The 18590-nt window shown below is 38.6% G+C and overlaps 1 protein-coding gene and 1 pseudogene across 6 annotated transcripts in view; one reads left to right on the top strand and one right to left on the bottom strand.

Moving 5' to 3' along the window:
* Nucleotides 1-18590, bottom strand: part of PLCE1 (phospholipase C epsilon 1) — a 232807-nt gene that overhangs the window by 88701 nt on the left and 125516 nt on the right. For all 6 annotated transcript variants that reach the window (XM_067465731.1, XM_067465733.1, XM_067465732.1 and 3 more), the window contains exon 4: nucleotides 9328-9644. In XM_067465731.1, coding sequence (XP_067321832.1) covers nucleotides 9328-9644 — 317 coding nt within the window. The remainder of the gene's footprint in view (nucleotides 1-9327; nucleotides 9645-18590) is intronic.
* Nucleotides 7782-7996, top strand: LOC137096757 (U2 spliceosomal RNA; annotated as a pseudogene).

Consider the following 18590-nt stretch of genomic DNA (forward strand, 5'->3'; position numbering starts at 1 on the left):
GGATCATTACATTTCAGGAACATGCCTAGTTGATGGAAAAGAAGTATCAATACAGGAAGTCCTCAAGTTCTGACCAAGGTAGGTTCTGTAGGTTTCTTCTTAAGTTCAACTTTCATTATGCTGTATGAGCATAATGAGCACATTCACAGATGATCTTATCTGAAAATCAACTAGCTACATGTTTGTTTATTATTAATTGTATCTTCAGCATTAGTCTGCTTTGAAGGATTATTTTAAAATTAGCCTTTTTAAAAGGATTGTCTGTTATTAGTATTTATTTCTAACTAATTATGATTATGAATTGACTGGAACAAGTAGTTATTTTATGGGAACTGATAGAAATCAATTACTGGGAATAATTTTTAAAGTAGCTATTTGCAGACTAGACACATCAATAAAAGAAAATTCTCTTATCTCAGTAAAGATCTGGCAACAGGACGGAAAATCCTTTATAAAACCATGAAAATAGGGATATATAGTTGTAAATCTCCCAAAACAGTTGATGAGATTAGACACCCAAAGACCGATAAAACAAGAAGTACACAGATCTTTAGACCTTACAGTATAAACAGACAAATGTTAGTCTCGGTTGGAATGACAACAAAGACTTTGAGAACCGAAGCACTGTGTTCCAGACAGAAAGACCCTTCTTGCAAGTAGAAAAAGCATTGTGGTTCAGGAGATAAAACCTAACATTATCAAACCCTCCTACTTTTTCAGTAGAAATAGTGTCTTCCTCAAAATTACGCACAGGCAATTATATACAGGCAGAGATACATCTCTGATCACATCTAAGTTCTAGTAAATTTAAAAAGCCATGCATTGGGCTTTCATGAAGATACAGGCAGTCCCCAAGTTACGAACAAGACAGGTTCTGTAGATTTGCTGTTAAATTGAACATGTTTGTAAGTCGGAACAGGTACATTTTATAGTGTAACTGCATCTATGGACATATATATGTATGTGTGTGTATATATATGTGCATGCATGCTTTGGGGGATGATAGGAAAGAGTTAAAATCCATATGGTGTTTGTTTTGATGTCTGTGACCCTGTTTAAAAGATTTCATCTCACTCTGTGTTCCTGTGAGAATTGAATTTTGGAAAAAAAAATGCTTGTTCTGGAAACAAGGATTAGCAGAGACAGAGGATTGTCTGTATAGGATTGCAATAATGGTAGACTTAAAAATCATAGAACTGTAAAATTAGATTAGCTAAACTATAGTGCCAAATCTCTGGCATGGCGTGAACAACCTTTGAAGCACGCTTGGGTTCACAAACACCCACCTCTTCTTCCCAGCGCATCTAATTGTTTCCTTTCCAAGTGTGAAGCCTATTTCATTTCACTATTGTTTGTTTTGTTTTTATTTGTTTGTAATACATTATACTATGCTTTTAAAGTATTGTGGTCCACGGTGGTCCAAGCTCTGGTTACATCCCAAATAGACTACTGCAACGCACTCTACGTGGGGTTGCCTCTGAAGACTGTTCAGAAGCTCCAATTAGTCCAACGCTCGGCAGCCAGGTTGCTCACGGGAGCTGGGTACAGGGAGCGCACAACTCCCCTGTTACACCAGCTCCATTGGCTGCCAATTAGCTTCCGAGCACAATTCAAAGTGCTGGTTTTAACCTGCAAAACCCTATATGGCTCGGGCCTGGTTTACCTGTCTGAACGTATCTTCCCCTATAAACCATCAAGAACTTGAAGATCTTCCAAAGAGGCCCTGTTCTTGACCCCACCACCTTCGCAAGCACGTTTGGTGGGAACGAGAGACAGGGTCTTCTCTGTGGTGGCCCCCCGGCTATGGCACTCTCTCCCTGCCAAGATTAGATCTGCCTCCTCTCTCCTGTCATTCAGGAAGCAGCTAAAATCTTGGCTGTGGAGTCAGGCATTTGCAGATTGACTGATGATTCGATATAGACTAAGAATTATTTGGCCATGACGTTTTGGACTGAGTTGGATGCTGTTTTTAATGTGATGAATTGTTTTTATTTGTATTTTAGAACTTATTTATTGTACGTTGTTTTATGACACTATTTATTGTACAGCACTGAATTTTGCAGTTAGCCCTTCTGAGTCCCTCTACGGAGGTAGAGAAGAACGGGACACAAAAGTTCTAAATAAATATAATAAATAAATAATTGTGTTGAATTTGTTTGACTTCTTGTGTTTATGATGTTTATTTAGTTAAACCCTCGGTTCTGGTTGTTCATAAATTTATTGAGTCTATTTATTATATGTTTTGCCTTGAGTGCTGTTTATTTGTTTTTTTGGCACTGAATGTTTGCCATTTTTGTTTTTCTTGTGAACCGCCCTGAGTCCCTTCGGGAAGAGAGGACGGTCTATAAATAAAGTTTTATTCCTATATTATTATTAATTATTAAGTTTCTGAAGTGGCTTTTTTGTGATTCTTGTCTATTCTTGTTTCAACAAAGATGTGAATTCTTTAGATATGTCAAATTGATACTCAACTTCTAACTGTGGCTTTCCCAGTATTTCTTTATATAGCTCATGGCCTAGGGCATGTCTTAATGGTGTAGCTCTGTACTACAAAATGGACACAAAACTGTAGAAGAGAATAAAGCTAATTTACCAAGACACAAATCAAGTAGAAAATACTGAGTGCATACTAATAATATCACAACAGTGGGGGTGGGGTGGGAGAGGAAATCAGCCCTTCACTGGAATAAAAAATGGATCAGTGGATAGTCTTGAAAAGAAAGTATGCTAATAAGGACCACCTACCATTTAAATCTTGTTACACACTACTTCAAATATGCTCTTCCAAGAAAGGAGTGGAAAATGTCTGATATCTGTACAAACAGTATTTTTCAAAAGGTTCTGCAAAACCAGTCAACAGTTCTAAAAATTCTGAACTAGCAAAGAGGACTGTTTATTTACATTCCACTCCTGAAGCAAAAAATGGTAGTTGTAAGACCTCTCTGTTATAACGATAAAAGATTTAAGATTCAATCCTATACACGCTTACCTGAGAGTAAATCCCACTGACCTCAATGGATCTTATTTCTATGGATATGCTAAGTCAAATGGGAAATGCTGAAAAAATTGAAATGTTATTTGTTTTTAAGAAAAGTTTCCATGACTCAAGGAGAAACTCTTGAATGAAAATATAAGTTTGAAGCATATGACATAACAGAGCCAAAACATCAATAATGATTGTTCAGTCATAAAATTAACAGGGCAGGATTCTCAGGATTCATATATTGTTATAGGAGAGAGACCCCGGTGGCAAAATGGGTTAAACTGCTCTGCCAGTAGGACTGGTTGACTGAAAGGTCAGCAGCTCTAATCTGGGGAGGGGAGTGAGCTCCCGTCTGTTAGCTCCAACTTCCAATGCGGGGGACATGAGAGAAGCCTCCGACAGGATGGTAAAAACATCCTAGCGTCCCCTGGGCAACGTCCTTGCAGACGGCTAATTCTCTCACACCAGAAGTCGCTCCTGACACACACACACACACACACAAAAACCCTGTTATAAGAGTTCAAGCTCTTATATGGATTCTTTTGGTAATAAAGCTATGTGATTCCACAACCCAAGGGACAGTTCAAAAAAGAATGGATAACCACATTATGCCAAGTGTCTATCTCAGGAAACAAAAACTATTAAGTAGTATACTTTAGTTTTTGCATTCATCAAAACTTTGCTCAAATGTACAATAATAGTAATAATAATAATCTATATAAATAAAAATGTAATGTTCGTTTGTGGGAGTAACATAACTCAAAAACCGCTGGACAAATTGACACCAAATTTGGACACAAGACACATATCAGGTCAACGAGAGACCGTCACTCATACAAACACTGAAAAACAGAGCGGAAGAGACTAAAAAAGCCTCCCAAAAAACAAACTCAACATTACAACGCATGCGCAAAACCATATATATACACACATATGCACAAATATGTACACACACATATATATACACATACAAAACACATACACACAGACTGGGCTACAGCAACATGTGGCAGGGGACGGCTAGTAATAATAAAAACAACAGTGAACAGTGGAGGCATTGGTTTTATATGTTTTAAAATGGCTTTTATTGTGTGATTTTATAAATTTGTTTAAAAGTTTTAAATTTTATACTGTATATGGTTATGGCATCAAATAGTTGCCAGGTTGTAAGTTGCCTTGAGTTGCCTTTGCGCTTGAGGAAGGCGGGATAGAAATATCATAAATAAATAAATAATGCTTTATTTATAGCCAGCCTTATCTCCCCGAGGGGGAGCCCCCGGTGGCGCAGTGGGTTAAAGCCTTGTGCCAGCAGGACTGAAGACCCACAGGTCGCAGGTTCGAATCCGGGGAGAGGCGGATGAGCTCCCTCTATCAACTCCAGCTCCTCATGCGGGGACATGAGAGAAGCCTCCCACAAGGATGATAAAAACATCAAATCATCCAGGCGTCCCCTGGGCAACGTCCTTGCAGACGGCCAATTCTCTCACACCAGAAGCGACTTGCAGTTTCTCAAGTAGCTCCTGACACGACCAAAAATCTCCCCGAGGGGATTCAAAGTGGCTTACAGCAAGGTAAAACACATTGGCAAACATTAAATGTTGAAGGTACAAATAACAAATCAAAAACAGCTGAAATAAATAATACAAGACATAATACATATTACATGTTCTAACATTTGTATAGTAATTGTTCAGTGGAGGGAAAGGACAATGGTATGAAATACTTGTCCCCCATTAAGTAACAAGAGTCTGCCATCTAAAAATTCATTCTGGCTCCCACAATATAAATATAGTGCATTATTTTTGCAAGCAGTGCCAGAAAGACAGCAAGCAGTTACTGTTTTTTGCCAACCAAAGCATGGCTCTTTCCATAGGAATTCTCTTTCAAATATATAAACAGAGATGAACAGAAAACCATGGCTGCTAACAGAGCCTGACAAATATATTGAACATACAATGAATATTGTAAATATAAAGAAGTAATATATATTCAAACCTTTCCAAATAGGCACTGTAATTAAATTTCGCAAAAATGCATGTTATTATGTAGTATGTAAAGAAAAGCCCTCAAACTGTACTATATTGACAAATCTCTGAAATTACGTTTAAATAAAACAACACTTGAATATTGTATTTTAATTTTTAGATGTCACAAACAGTTAGTGACATTAAAACATGCAAGCTAAAGCCACAAGATAGTGTTAAAATCAAATTACTGACCATGATATTATAAACTGCAGATAAGAGAAAAGGATATATTAAAGATAATATTCACAAAGTTTAAAATTTGGGAAATGCCCCATATTTTAGGAGAGTCACTGATCCTACTTATAAAATGAATGTCAGAATAATTACAAATGCTTTAGCAGAACAGGCACTACAGTTTTGGTAGAGTTGCTAGTTCAGGATTGTCTCAAACTCTGAAGTTTTGGGGTCAAGATCTGAGACCACGGAACAGACCACGATTATGTCACTAAGTATTAAATACTAAACACATTAAGTACATATGTATTAAGTACCAACCACAGTAATCCACACACACACACATGCACACATTCATGCACAAACACACAATATTTTTGAAAATTAAGATAGAAATTAATGCTACAGGGCTGTTCCAAAATCAAGATAAAACAAGGAAGATTAGAGAGCTGGGATAAGGGAATTTAATCAATTCTATTTGATTGTAAGCATAAGATAGTTGTACAGCGAAGTGGATGGTGAGCTCTGGGACCACAGAGATAAGTAGGTATGGGAAGAAGCAAACTAAGTAAACACACAAACAAACATGGAAAGTCTTTGCAAGTTCCAGAAACAAATGACTTAATCCTTGCAAATTCCAGCAAGCTCCTGCTCTATTAGCTGAATTACAAATCTCAATATAATTAGAACTAGAATTCTGGAAAATTTGTACTCGTGCCTCCCACATGAAGACTGCCGGTATTGCACCACCTGACATCTGCTGGGAAGTAGCAACCAATAGTGAAAGGACCAAGGCAATGACATCTCCGGCCCATCCTCTGTTCCGATATCAGCCAGCATGCCAACGACTTAAATCAAGTAATCGTTTTCTAAGATCTACAGAGACACTCGCTGGAACACCTTAGCAAGCGAGAGTCCAAAAGTGGCAGGCTCAAACCCAGAACCTCAATCAATGGCTGATACCAAATGAGAGACTCCCTCCTGGGCACACAGAAAACTGGGCAACTTGGAAGGCACTGGACAGACTGCGCTCTGACACCACGAAATGCAGAGTCAACCTTAAAAAATGGGGCTACAAAGTGGAATCCACAACATGCGAGTGTGGAGAAGAGCAAACTACAGTCCACCTACTACAATGCAACCTGAGCCCTGCCACATGTACAATGGAAGACCTTCTTATAGCAACACCAGAGGTACTTGAAGTGGCCAGCTACTGGTCAAAGGGTTTTTAATAGAATGCCAAGTTTGCAAACTTTGCAATACAACTGATAGGTTCGCTCCTGACACAATATTGACTTTTAAGGATCAGCATCTCTTCTTTCCTCTACTGTGCTTTAAAATGCTCTGGTTAAGAGTTTAAAAAGGCTTTTTCTTAAAATGTTAATATATACACATCTCAATGCACTTGTCCAGTGCATGTGGCGAGTTTCCTTTGAGACATTACAAAAAAAGACAGTCAATAGAATACATAAGTATACCACACACCATGCTATGGCAACTCTTCCAATGTTTGGTCCTAATTCATGTTTTCCACTAATGCTGCTCAGAGAAATTAATTTCCAGCTCTTTTCCACTTCTTCTTCCGGTACTTATAAGATGCATTGTGCAAAGTGAATACAGTATAGTCAGTACCTGTGGCTTCATTTATCCATATCCAATAAAACACTACCTATCTAGACATCTTGTGCCAGAAAATTTTCATTTCAATTGCATTTGCTTTTCTGCAGTTTTGTGTATCCACACAAAATCTGGAAATGCATTCCCCCATGGATACAAGGATGATGCTATAGAACAACAAATCAACAACATAAGCATGTTATGATATATAAAACATTTTATAAAGCAAAATAGTATGAAGCTATTCTGAAAACTACTTTATGTTGTGCAAAACCAATCCATTCTATTGCACCAGAATATCTGGTCATTTGAGGGCACCAGTGCTACAAAACAGGTTATGGCACAAATCTTTTAATAAATGAGACATCTATTGGGAAATAAATGAGACATCTATTGGGAAAATAACCGAGGAAAAAATGGATTAAGATTTGTTCCAGTGGGAAAAGTACCTAGATCAAGAGCACAGCTTCATTAAGAACAATTACAGCCTATGAAGGTGCTTAATTGGTTTTCTCCAGATTATGATTAAAGTGCCTGTGAGCTGTTAATGCAACCTAGAAACATCAGTTTCATAATGTTCCATGAAGATTACTAAGGATATCATGTTTAGGCCAAAAGAAAACAATCCAGAGATTTAACACTCACCCTGCCCTGCTCAACAGTTGAAATTTGCTTTAACTAAAACTACCGTGTCAAAAACACTGAGGTTGCTGCCAATACCAAGCATGCTCAACCACCTGCTAGAGTCTCAATTTTGAACTAACGTATATCACTAAAGTTTGCCTTGTGCCTACTAAGCATGTGTGTGATCCATTAAAAAATGTTTCTAAACTCCTTCCAAAAATATAAGGTGTTGGCGCTTCGTTTCTAAAGCCTTTCTGAATTTTTGGTGGTCAAAATTTTGGAACTCTAATGAAACTTACAACAACAACAACAAAACTTTACTACGGTCAATGACCAGCACAAAGCGGGGCACAAGCGTCGCTTCTCAGCCTTTTGGCTAAGATCAAGTGTAGTAATGAAACTTACGAATCTTCGTAAGTACTTTATTAATGGCAGTCGTGATTGCGCAATAGGGAAAACATCACTGTCAGTGGGGAGACTTGAGGGACTTCTCTCATCCTCATTTTTTGAGCTATCCTGATGAAATTTGCTACAGTGGTAGAACACATTTACCACAGGTAGTCACCAAATTTCAGAACGTTTGACTTTTCATAACATTAAAAAAAACTACAAGAGCTATTTACTTGAATTTTATACACAATGCACAAGATAACAAGGACATCATCTCCGGAAGTTGCAGAAAGATTCACGCATCTACAGATTTTTGGAGATTTTTAAAAGTTTAGGCCAAAACAATATATCCCCCCCCCCCAAAAAAAAGTAACAACAGCAATCCCCTTGAATGTCTATCTGTCTTTATGACACACAACCACATAGTTTCAATTTAGCACAGATACTATTACTTACTTTAGTCCTTTTTGCAGATATTTATTTTGTTTAGACTAACTGAACGCAACTGTGAGGCCAGCCACCGCTTGGGTCCTACAGCCTCATTTGAGTCCTTAGCAGTTTTATATTCTGGGAAATGTAGTTTATGGCAGGGCCTTTTGCAATTCTCTACCATTGGGGGTCTGGCCTTTCCAACATACAGTTAAGATGACTGTGATTATTCACACCCACAGCTCCCTTCCTTATGGTGGTGCCAACGAGGTATAAGATTTTAAAAGCACTTTATATTATCTTGTCTTTACCAAAGTAGCTTAATGGTTATAGTAAAAATTAGACCTTGAGAGACATCCGAACATTACGGAACATTTACGAAAAAAAGTGGTAAGTGATTCAAATTCTAAATCCCCCCTCCCCCCCCCCCCCCCGGCAACCTTTCCTGCATGACTCAGAAATAGTTTCGTATGCACAAATTTAACGAATCAGATATGAGTACCGATTTTTATTCCAAATTATGCACCAGCCTAGTGCCTACATTTAAAACATTCAAGGTCTGTGGGTCTAGGCAGTACTCTCTGTTTGGATTTAGCCCAGAGTTTTAAACAGTTACTTTATTGAATTGCAACTCTTAGAATATCCTAGCCACCATATCTACAGGCTCAAGTGACTATGGGATTCTGGCATTCGTCACCCAAACAGTATTGTTTTCAAGTTCTGGATTACCTACCATTTAAATTTCCCATTGTGTTCTGGATCTGTCATTACAGTAGCACTTGATAGGTAGGAAGAAATATTTTAATTTACAGCAATGCCCTGACAAAATTCTTTCTAGGAGTATTGTAGGACATTATAATGGATGCTAAAATTGATCACCTTATGCCACAAAAAGTATGGCTTTCCCATTATATGAAGCCATTGAAAGGGTTTTATGTATGACCTCTCATACCTAGGGTGACTGACTGTACATGAGGGGAAGATAAATAATACTTTCATTCATCATTTATCCATTTTGACCATCATTTTCATCACAAATGGAAACCATACACAGAAAGAGTAAAAAAAAAGTCCCCATCCTACCTCATTGAATCTTGTCACTAGATCTTCAACAGCATTGTGTTCCCCATTTGGAGCCGAAAGAAGTGTTGCAGAAATGGAAGCTTTAATAGTTGAAAGTTTGTTCTGGCACTCCGCATTCCCCAAATCTCTGGTTAAGAAGCAGAGGTAGTCAATGGGCAGTACTTTTCTGTAAAGATCCTGCTCTTGCTCAGTCAGAATACTAGCAACCTCCTCGGGAAACTGAATGAGATGCTGCAGGTCTACAAGCTCTTTGCTGATACCAGCAACAGCAGAAGTAAGGGCATTTGATCCAGCCATAGATGAACTCAATTTTCGTTCTAAAACAAAGAAGACACAAAATCATAATTAGCTAGCATTTCCCCAATGTTACCAAAGTCTGTGAGAGACATTTAACAGGTGTCCCAGATCCAGAACCATGCCAACCACCAGCACCCCAAATGTGACAAAATGACACTTGACAGAAGATTAGTTATATAAGAACACAATAGTTCTTGTGTCAGTTCTTATTGTACTTTTATTAGTATGAGGGATAATGCTCAGAAACTACTATAGTGTATATGGGGAGCAGAAAGCTAAATATAATCAATCTTCCATTTTTATAAGGCAAAGGCATAAGACCCTTACAAAAGTGGAAAAACCATAAATATCTTAAGCCCCCGGAAACCGTGTGCCTGTCCCCATACAGGGATCATCTAGGCCTGAATAGTCCTTTCCCTTGTTTTTTCTTAGATGCAGGGTAGCAGAGCAAAAGGGACCAATCCTTATTTTGTACAGCTGGCTCTCTCTTATTTATTTTTCCATTTCCCTGGAAAGCAGCCTGACCTGGGTAAAACACAGAACCAAATGCTACTTTTCCTTGAAGCTACTGGCTGGGTGCGGAGCCCCCGGTGGCACGATGGGTTAAACCGTTGTGCCAGCAGGACTGCTGATCAAAAGGTCGGTGGTTCAAATTTGGGGAGTGGAGTGAGCTCCGGTTTGTCAGCTCCAGCTTCCCATGTGGAGACATGAGAGAAGCCTCCCACAGGATGGTAAAACATCTGGGTAATGTCCTTGCAGACATCCAATTCTCTCACACCAGAAGCGGCTTGCAGTTTCTCAAGTTGCTCCTGGCATGGAAAAAAAAGTGTGGGATGGGTGAGGTTGAGTTGGTAACTGTGGACTGAGAAGCCCTGGCCCTCTAATGCCACCTTCATAGAGATGTCTCTGCTCAGTCCTACCACTTGTACACAGGAGGAAAGAGAAACAGGGGTAGAGGATGGAGGGAACAGCCAGGGGATGGCCGTGGAGGCTGAATTAAAGCTACAGTGACAACAAATAATCCATGAATAATCACATCCCCTGGCTGTGCCCCTCCATCCTCTGAAAGCGAAGACCATGAGAAAGTCACTCCAGCCATGCCTGTCAGCCAATCAATAGATACCGGAGTTTAAATTCATTGGCTGGTGATTCCGGTTTCTTCCCGGGGTTGCACCAAGCCACATGGGCCTATGGGAGTCAGAAGCTTATGGGCAGCCATGCCAGAGGGGACTGCCAATGCTGTGCTCCCATCCCACCTCACAAATTCACTATCCAGTAAGTTGTTCAGTGTTCTTATCTTACAGTGCTACGTGTTGTCATAATTGTGCGGTGTGTGGACATAGGAGACAAGCCTCTTTCCTTTTTGATTCAAACTCTATAATGATGTAATAATTATCCTTCCTATCACATCACAATATACTCAGACTCCTTCTTTTTAGTTATACAAGCAAATTATAAAATTGTCACAGTCCCTTTACAAAACAAATTTCCCCCATATATTCTCATAATAAACTGGTGAAATTCAGAGGAAAGCATGCACCCCATACATCTTCCGCGTGTATCCTCTAAAACACTGAAACTAGGCAACATCATAGACAAAACAGGCCCACATAATTTCCCAGGGCCTCCAAGTTGAGGTCAAGTCAATCCAGAGCCCTTACTTTACTAGTCATTTAAAGACAATTTTAATAGGTTGGCTGTGCCACCGGAAAAAAAACACCACCAGTCTGAAGCCAATACACCCCATTTTCCTCCCTAAGAATTCACTGGGGCTTCAGCAAAGTGTAGGGGATTTGTGGAAAAGAAATGGGGGAAAGACTAGTGACTCAAGACTGATGCTTTACTTTGAGCATACCAAAGGTTTTAAAAGAATATACAAATGAGGAAGGCATCAAGAAATGTCTATGGTTGAGAGACATGTGCTACTACCACAAAGGGAATGCTTTTTCTTAAAGCTTTTTCCAAACCTGTAATAAGATTAATTTCAATTAACGTTGGCATTAAAAAAATCCAGAAAATCTGCACACCAAAAAACCTCTGCAATTTGCTTATTAATTATAAATCACCACCCATTATCAAGTCAGGCTAGTACAGTTCTCCCCACATACACACAAAAAGTATGTACAGTGTTCCCTCACTTATTACAGGTGGTACGATCCAGGACCACCCACGAAAAATGAAAATCCGCTAAGTAGAGACACTATATTTATTTTAATATTTATACATTATTTTAGTAGTTATACACTATTTTAAGTCTTTATAAACCCTCCCCACACACTTATACACTACATAACCCTCTTTGAATATAACCCTTCATCGTCGTCATCCTCCTCTTCTAGTTCACTGCCATCTTGGTCCTCCATTTTCTCTGCCATGCGATCATAAAGTTGCTTGGCTTTAGTCCTACTACACACATGCGACAGTCCGATGCTAACGTGAAATGGAAGAGCAGAGAGGGGCAGCTGTGCATGAGATTGTTGTTTTACTGAGTATAGCAAAAAATTCTTAAACAGCGAAAAGACTGCAATAAAATAAAATAAAATAAAATAAAATAAAATAAAATAAAATAAAATAAAATAAAATAAAATAAAATAAAATAAAATAAAATAAAATAAAATAATAAAATAATAAATAAATAAATAAATAAAATAATAAAATAATAAAATAAAATAAAATAAAATAAAATAAAATAAAAGACTGCTGGCGGGGACGAGAGATAGGGCCTTCTCGGTGGTGGCTCCTCGGCTGTGGAGCACCCTTCCTACGGACATTAGACTAGCACCATCTCTAATGGTATTCCGCAAAAAGGTGAAGACCTGGATGTTTGTGCAGGCGTTTGAGTAATTTAGTGCAATCTGGTAATGGAACATAGGAATGGAACAATGGACGACGAACCTGGACTACGCTTGGATGATGAGAAGATTGGGTACGGTTGTTTTTTGTAATAATTGTGCATTGTAATTGCTTATTGGTAATTTATGGATAATGTGTTAAGTCAATTGTTATATGTTGTATGGAACCACTGCTGTTTCTACTGTTTTTACTGTTTGTGAACCGCCGTGAGTCGCCTTCGGGCTTGAGATACAGCGGTATATAAGCAAAGTAAATAAATAAATAATAAATAAATAAATATATGAGATTAATATTTATTGAAAAACCGCGAAACAGCAAATCCACGAAAAACGAACCACAAAGTAGCGAGGGATAACTGTATGTGTCAAAAAGTTAACAGTAAAAACCAGTGATACCAGATTTTAGTTCCCTGCCTCTTCTTTGGATGCATCCAGCACAGTTCAAGGACAGAGCTCCATCAGAAGTAGTTCTATGTCGTTTGATTGAATCCAGCGGGCTCCATCCCCGAACTGTGCTGGATGCGTCCTAGGATGGGTAAAAACCTCAATGTGATGAGGTTCTTCAAGTATTAATACCCCACGCCTTACAATTTGTTAATTTGAGAGGAACAGAAAAGTTGTGGTTTAGGGGCTGTTTTCTCACATTCCCCCAATTCTCCTCAGGTCGCAAACAAAACTACTCAAAGCTTAAACAGTGTTGACTTCCATCATTGGTTGATATCTCAAAAACAAATACCAATCCATGAACAATATGGAGGGGAGGGGAGGCCCAAAATACAGACCAGAAGTTACTTTGAGTTCTGTTTTTAGATGGTTTATGTAAATCTAGCCCTTCAGAGGTGGGAAGCCCAATCCCACAACCTCTGCAGCCACACCATTTGCTTTAAATGCTGGAGAAACCCAGAGAAGGACACCTGAACATTAGGCAAATGTGAGGGAGACTAACATATGCACTCAAGCTTCATCCAGACAGAACTCTAAGATACAAGTCAGGTTGCTGTTCTTGTCTAAGATTAAGTTCTGGGTAGTGATTGTTTTGCCATTCACTATCCTGGAAATCACCAGCAATATTTTCAATTAAGTGAGATTGTTAACAATGTAGTGTTTCTAGGAGAGGTGATTTAAGGCAACCCGCTCTCCCATGATAACTCAACTGTTTCCTGTTTCCATATCTCCCTCTGCACTGTACAATTGCCACTGCTCTTCCCTGGATTTCATCATCTTCACTCCTACACTTGAAAGAAGTTATTTCCAAGAGGTCTAATAATGCACCTGGTTTCCTTTGGTTTAAGTGGACTCCACCTCTTTTCTACATGCTTGTCTTGCCCCAAAACATTGCTCAGCAATTAACCAATCTAAATCCTTCCTGAGCAAGCCACTATCTCTTGGTCTATCTTACCACACATATTGTTGTGAGGATGGAATTAAAGTTTCGTAGAACAAACAGGCCACAGAATTCTGAAGATCTTCAAAAACAATGCTTTTATCTTGCACTTGAAATAGTACTGTTTGTCCTCACACAACTGTACCTTCAAGTCATTTCTGTGATGAAAATCAAAACATTGGGAGGAGTTATAGCCCTGTCTCTTTGCACGTTAATAGACAAAGGCAGTATAACAGCTCACTGAAGGAAAACAGTGGTGGTATCAGGCCACATCTGAATATGAATGAATCCACTATATTTAAGGTTACAGTTGTAACAGAAGTTCTTGGATCAGGGGTGAAAGGGGAAAAAACCGAAAGTCGGGAATTTAATAAGTAACAAATTTGGGCATGTAGGTTTTCTACTTAAATTGAACAGTTATTCGTTTTATGGCTTTGTTAATGTTATTAAGTGATTATACCCAAATGTTTGGAAACAACCCAGCCAGTTATGCAAATGGGGCAACCGCAAATAAATAAACAAATAAATACACAAATAAATAAACAAATCCACCATTTCCACTGGAACATTTGTTTGTTTCACCTAGGATTATTTTAATCATTTTGCATTAAACTATAAGAACTTCTTTTCAAAATAGGGTAAAAAAAAGCAGAGAGAAAAAATGTTTTGCTTTCAAAGCAAGTCTCATCTGATCCACTCAATGTACTCATTCAGCTTAGTCCATCCAAGATTCAAAGTATATTTTTCAGGAATACAAAATCACATTTTTAAGTTTGCCATCATGCTTAATCAATACTGAAACAAAAATCTTCCCAGAGGCAAGTTGTGAGAAGACTCACATGGCAACTGTACGACGACTTGTCCTGTTCTCCATCTAAACTTTCTGACAAATGGCAGAGCCTGAGGGTAATAATTTCATATCCAGCCTTTTCTTCCTGCTCCTGTCACACTTGCTTCCTTGCTTGCTTAATATCAAGCCAGAATTTAAAAATATATTGACCATAATATTTGTTTATGATTTCCTTAGGTTTGGGTGAGCTCTAATAAGAGTAGTATTGTCTGTGATTTTGTTGTTGCTTTTCCTAATGGACCAAATCTCCTGTGGTTTTTTTTATTACCATGACAAATCTGTCATACTGCCTAAAAGGGGTTGAAATAATGTAAACACATGACCTACTCTGAAGAATATGTGCTTGTTGTCAAGAACTTTCTCTGATCTATACATTTCTGGAACTGGTAGTGCCACAGACCTACTGCTTTAGTCATTTTCAGCATGCTTGCTCCACTCCATCAATGTTTAACATTTACACAAATGATCAGCCATTTCCAGAAGGGACAGAGAGTTTCATCTATGCTGACGATTGTGCCATCACCATTCAAGCAGGGAGCTTTGAATAGTTGTATAGAAGCTCTCTGAAGCTTTAAGTGCTATTACTGCCTATTACAGAGAAAACCAGCTGATTCCGAATCCATCAAAACTGCAGACGTATGCTTTTCACCTTAGGAGCAGACAAGCATCTTGAGCTCTGAGGATTACCTGGGAAGGAATCCCACTGGAGCATTACAGCACACTTGGGAGTCACTCTGAACCGTGCTCTGACTTACAAGAACCACAGCTTGAACATTGAGCAAAACATGGGTGCTAGAAATAATATCATAGGAAAGCTGACTGGCACAACCTGGGGATCACAACCAGACACAGTGAAGACATCGGCCCTAACGCTTTGCTACTCTGCTGCTGAGTACATATGCCCAGTGAGGAATACATTTCACCATGTTAAAACAGTGGATCTTAATGAGACATGCTGCATTATCACAGGATCTCTACACCCCACATCACTGGAGAAATTATACTGTTTGGCCAGTATTGCACCACCTGATATCGGCCAGGAAGTAGCAGTCAGCAATGGAAGGACCAAGGCATTGACATCTCTGGCCCATCCTCTGTTTGGATATCAGCCAGCATGCCAATGTCTTAAATCAAGAATAGCTTCCTAAGATCTACAGAGATATTCACAGGAACATCTCAGCAAGCAAGAGTCCAAAAGTGGCAAGCTAAAACCCACAACTTTAATCAGTGGCTGAAACCGGATGAGAGACTCCCTCTTGGGCACACAGAAGGCTGGGCAACTTGGAAGGTGCTGAACAGACTGTGCTCTGGCACCACGAGATGCAGAGCCAATCTTAAGAAATGGGGCCACAAAGTGGCATCCATGACATGTGAGTGTGGAGAAGAGCAAACCACAGACCACTTACTACAATGCAGTCTGAGCCCTACCACATGCACAATGGAGGCCCTTCTCACAGCGACACCAGAAGCACTCCAAGTGGCCAGCTTCTGGTCAAAGGACATTTAGTACAATGCCAAGTTTTTAACTTTGTTTGTAGTTTTTCTATACATTTTTTTCATGTCAGGAGTGACTTGAGAGACTATACATTATAACTGTATTCTCAATTTGCTTCTGACATGATAAATATAATAAATGTGAAGAATATGTGCTTGTTGTCAAGAACTTTCTCCGCTGTATACATTTCTGAAACTAGCAGTGTCATAGAACAACTGCTTTAGTCCTTCAGTCGTGCATGAGTAAGGATGCTCTACAATACATTGTTACATATCTTTTCTGTTGCATTCTAGGACAAAATGAGATCTGTCACAGTCACGACAATCACATTTTAGAAAGAGGGAAGATAATTTTTTACTGGCAAGTAACAAAGTGACTCTGCCCCAACATATAGTGACACCCTGCTATGGACTACCCAAAGCACTGCTTGCTTCACTCTAACTTTAAGTGTTGTAGAAGAAATGTATACTTTTTTCTCATACAACTCAATGCAACGTAAATTAATAATCACCAACATGCTCTCGAAACCTATCTTTATTTATTCTATGCTGCTTTGCTAGTCTAAATCTTTACAAGTGAACATTTCAATTTCTTTTATACATCTCATAATTAACACAATTTTATACTCATCTTGGAAATACTGCTACAGAATTACTTATGTTATGGCCAAGGGATATTCACCACCCATTTTCAACATTTAGAAACAAATTACTGCATGGTCTAGAACATAAATTTAATTTTAAACTCATGATTACAGGTTGCACAATAATGAAAAAGATTAATTCTGAATATCATATGTATGAGTACAGTCTTTCCAAGAAATTAGTATTTCCTATTATAAAAACTGACACATAGACACAAAGGGCAGAAACATTTCTTTCCCTTGATCATCTACAAAATGAAATTTTCAGATAAGGGTTTTCGGAGGAAGAAAGGAGAAATTGCTCTTATAACTCTTGGATCTTAACTTTAATAATGCCATTTTAAAAAGGAAATTTACCTGCAATATGTTGTTCAGTGGACTGTTCTGGATGAGTTTGCCTTTAGAGTTTCATATAGTCCAACTCTAAGAACACAACAGTTTTATGTCATTACCTTCTGAAGTCTCTCCATAACTTATGTAGATTATCTTAGAACAAATGCATCTGTTATCTGAGAAAGAATGTATCCCATATTTACAATTGTTAGTGGCCATTAAAAAGATATAATACAGAATTTAATAAACCTTTTTGGTTGGCCTTGTTTTCTTGTTCAGCCCTCTTTCATATTTGTGCTTGGAGAAGTTGCATGTAATTTATATAGGTTTTCGTCTGTATGAAAGACTGGGGGGGTGTCTTTTTTAAAAAAAAAAAGTAAGTGAAAATGAGCCAACATACTTCTCATGCTCAAAGCACTGAGAAAATATCTTCCTGGGCTGCCTATCTCTCATGTCATTTCTCCTCCTACTTTGTTTGTGTTCTCTTTGAAATAAGAGCATGTTAAGTATTTTTTATTCCTATAAATCAACGTAGGAATTATCAAAAGTAAAATTCTTTTCTATGTCCTGTCACTTTAAACTCTGGAGAAACATCCAAATATATTTCTGCCATTTTTAGTTTTTGGTATATTAATCACAATGATACTCCACACAGACATCAGAAGAGCTGCAAGACCAAGAATAAGTCACGAGAGTAAAGACAAAGACAAAGCACAGGGGAGCTGATGAAGAAACACAACCTACAAACTATCTACAGACCCACTAAGAAAATCTAACAAATCCTATGTTCAGCAAAGGACAAGAGGGATCCTCTCACCTCTGCAGGAGTCTACCGTATACCATACAGCTATGGACAAGTCTACATAGGGACCACCAAACGCAGCATTGCCCAAACACGAATCAAGGAACATGAAAGGCACTGCAGACTACTTCAGCCAGAGAAGTCAGCCATAGCAGAGCACCTGATGAACCAACCTGGACACAGCATATTATTTGAGAACACAGAAATGCTGGACCACTCTATCAACCACCATAACAGACTACACAAAGAAACCATTGAAATCCACAAGAACGTGGACAATTTCAACAGAAAGGAGGAAACCATGAAAATGGACAAAATCTGACTATCAGTATTTTTAAAAACTCTCAAATCAGGACAGTAAATGAAGAAGACCCAAAAAGCAGGGGAATTCCAGTCAATAATCAATCAGGGCCAGCAAACACCAACCAACAAAGGATCCCCAGACAGCAACCAGCCAGGCTTTGAAGCTGCAAGGCCATTCAATGCTAATCAAGGTGGCCAACTGCAATATTCACACCTGCCTCCAGCAGACAAAAGTTCATTCTCCCATCCTGGACATAACACAGATATATAAACCCCACTTGCCTAGTTTCCAACAACCTCTGAG

The sequence above is a fragment of the Anolis sagrei genome, chromosome 3, assembly GCF_037176765.1.
Source record: "Anolis sagrei isolate rAnoSag1 chromosome 3, rAnoSag1.mat, whole genome shotgun sequence".
Lineage (NCBI taxonomy): Eukaryota > Metazoa > Chordata > Lepidosauria > Squamata > Dactyloidae > Anolis > Anolis sagrei.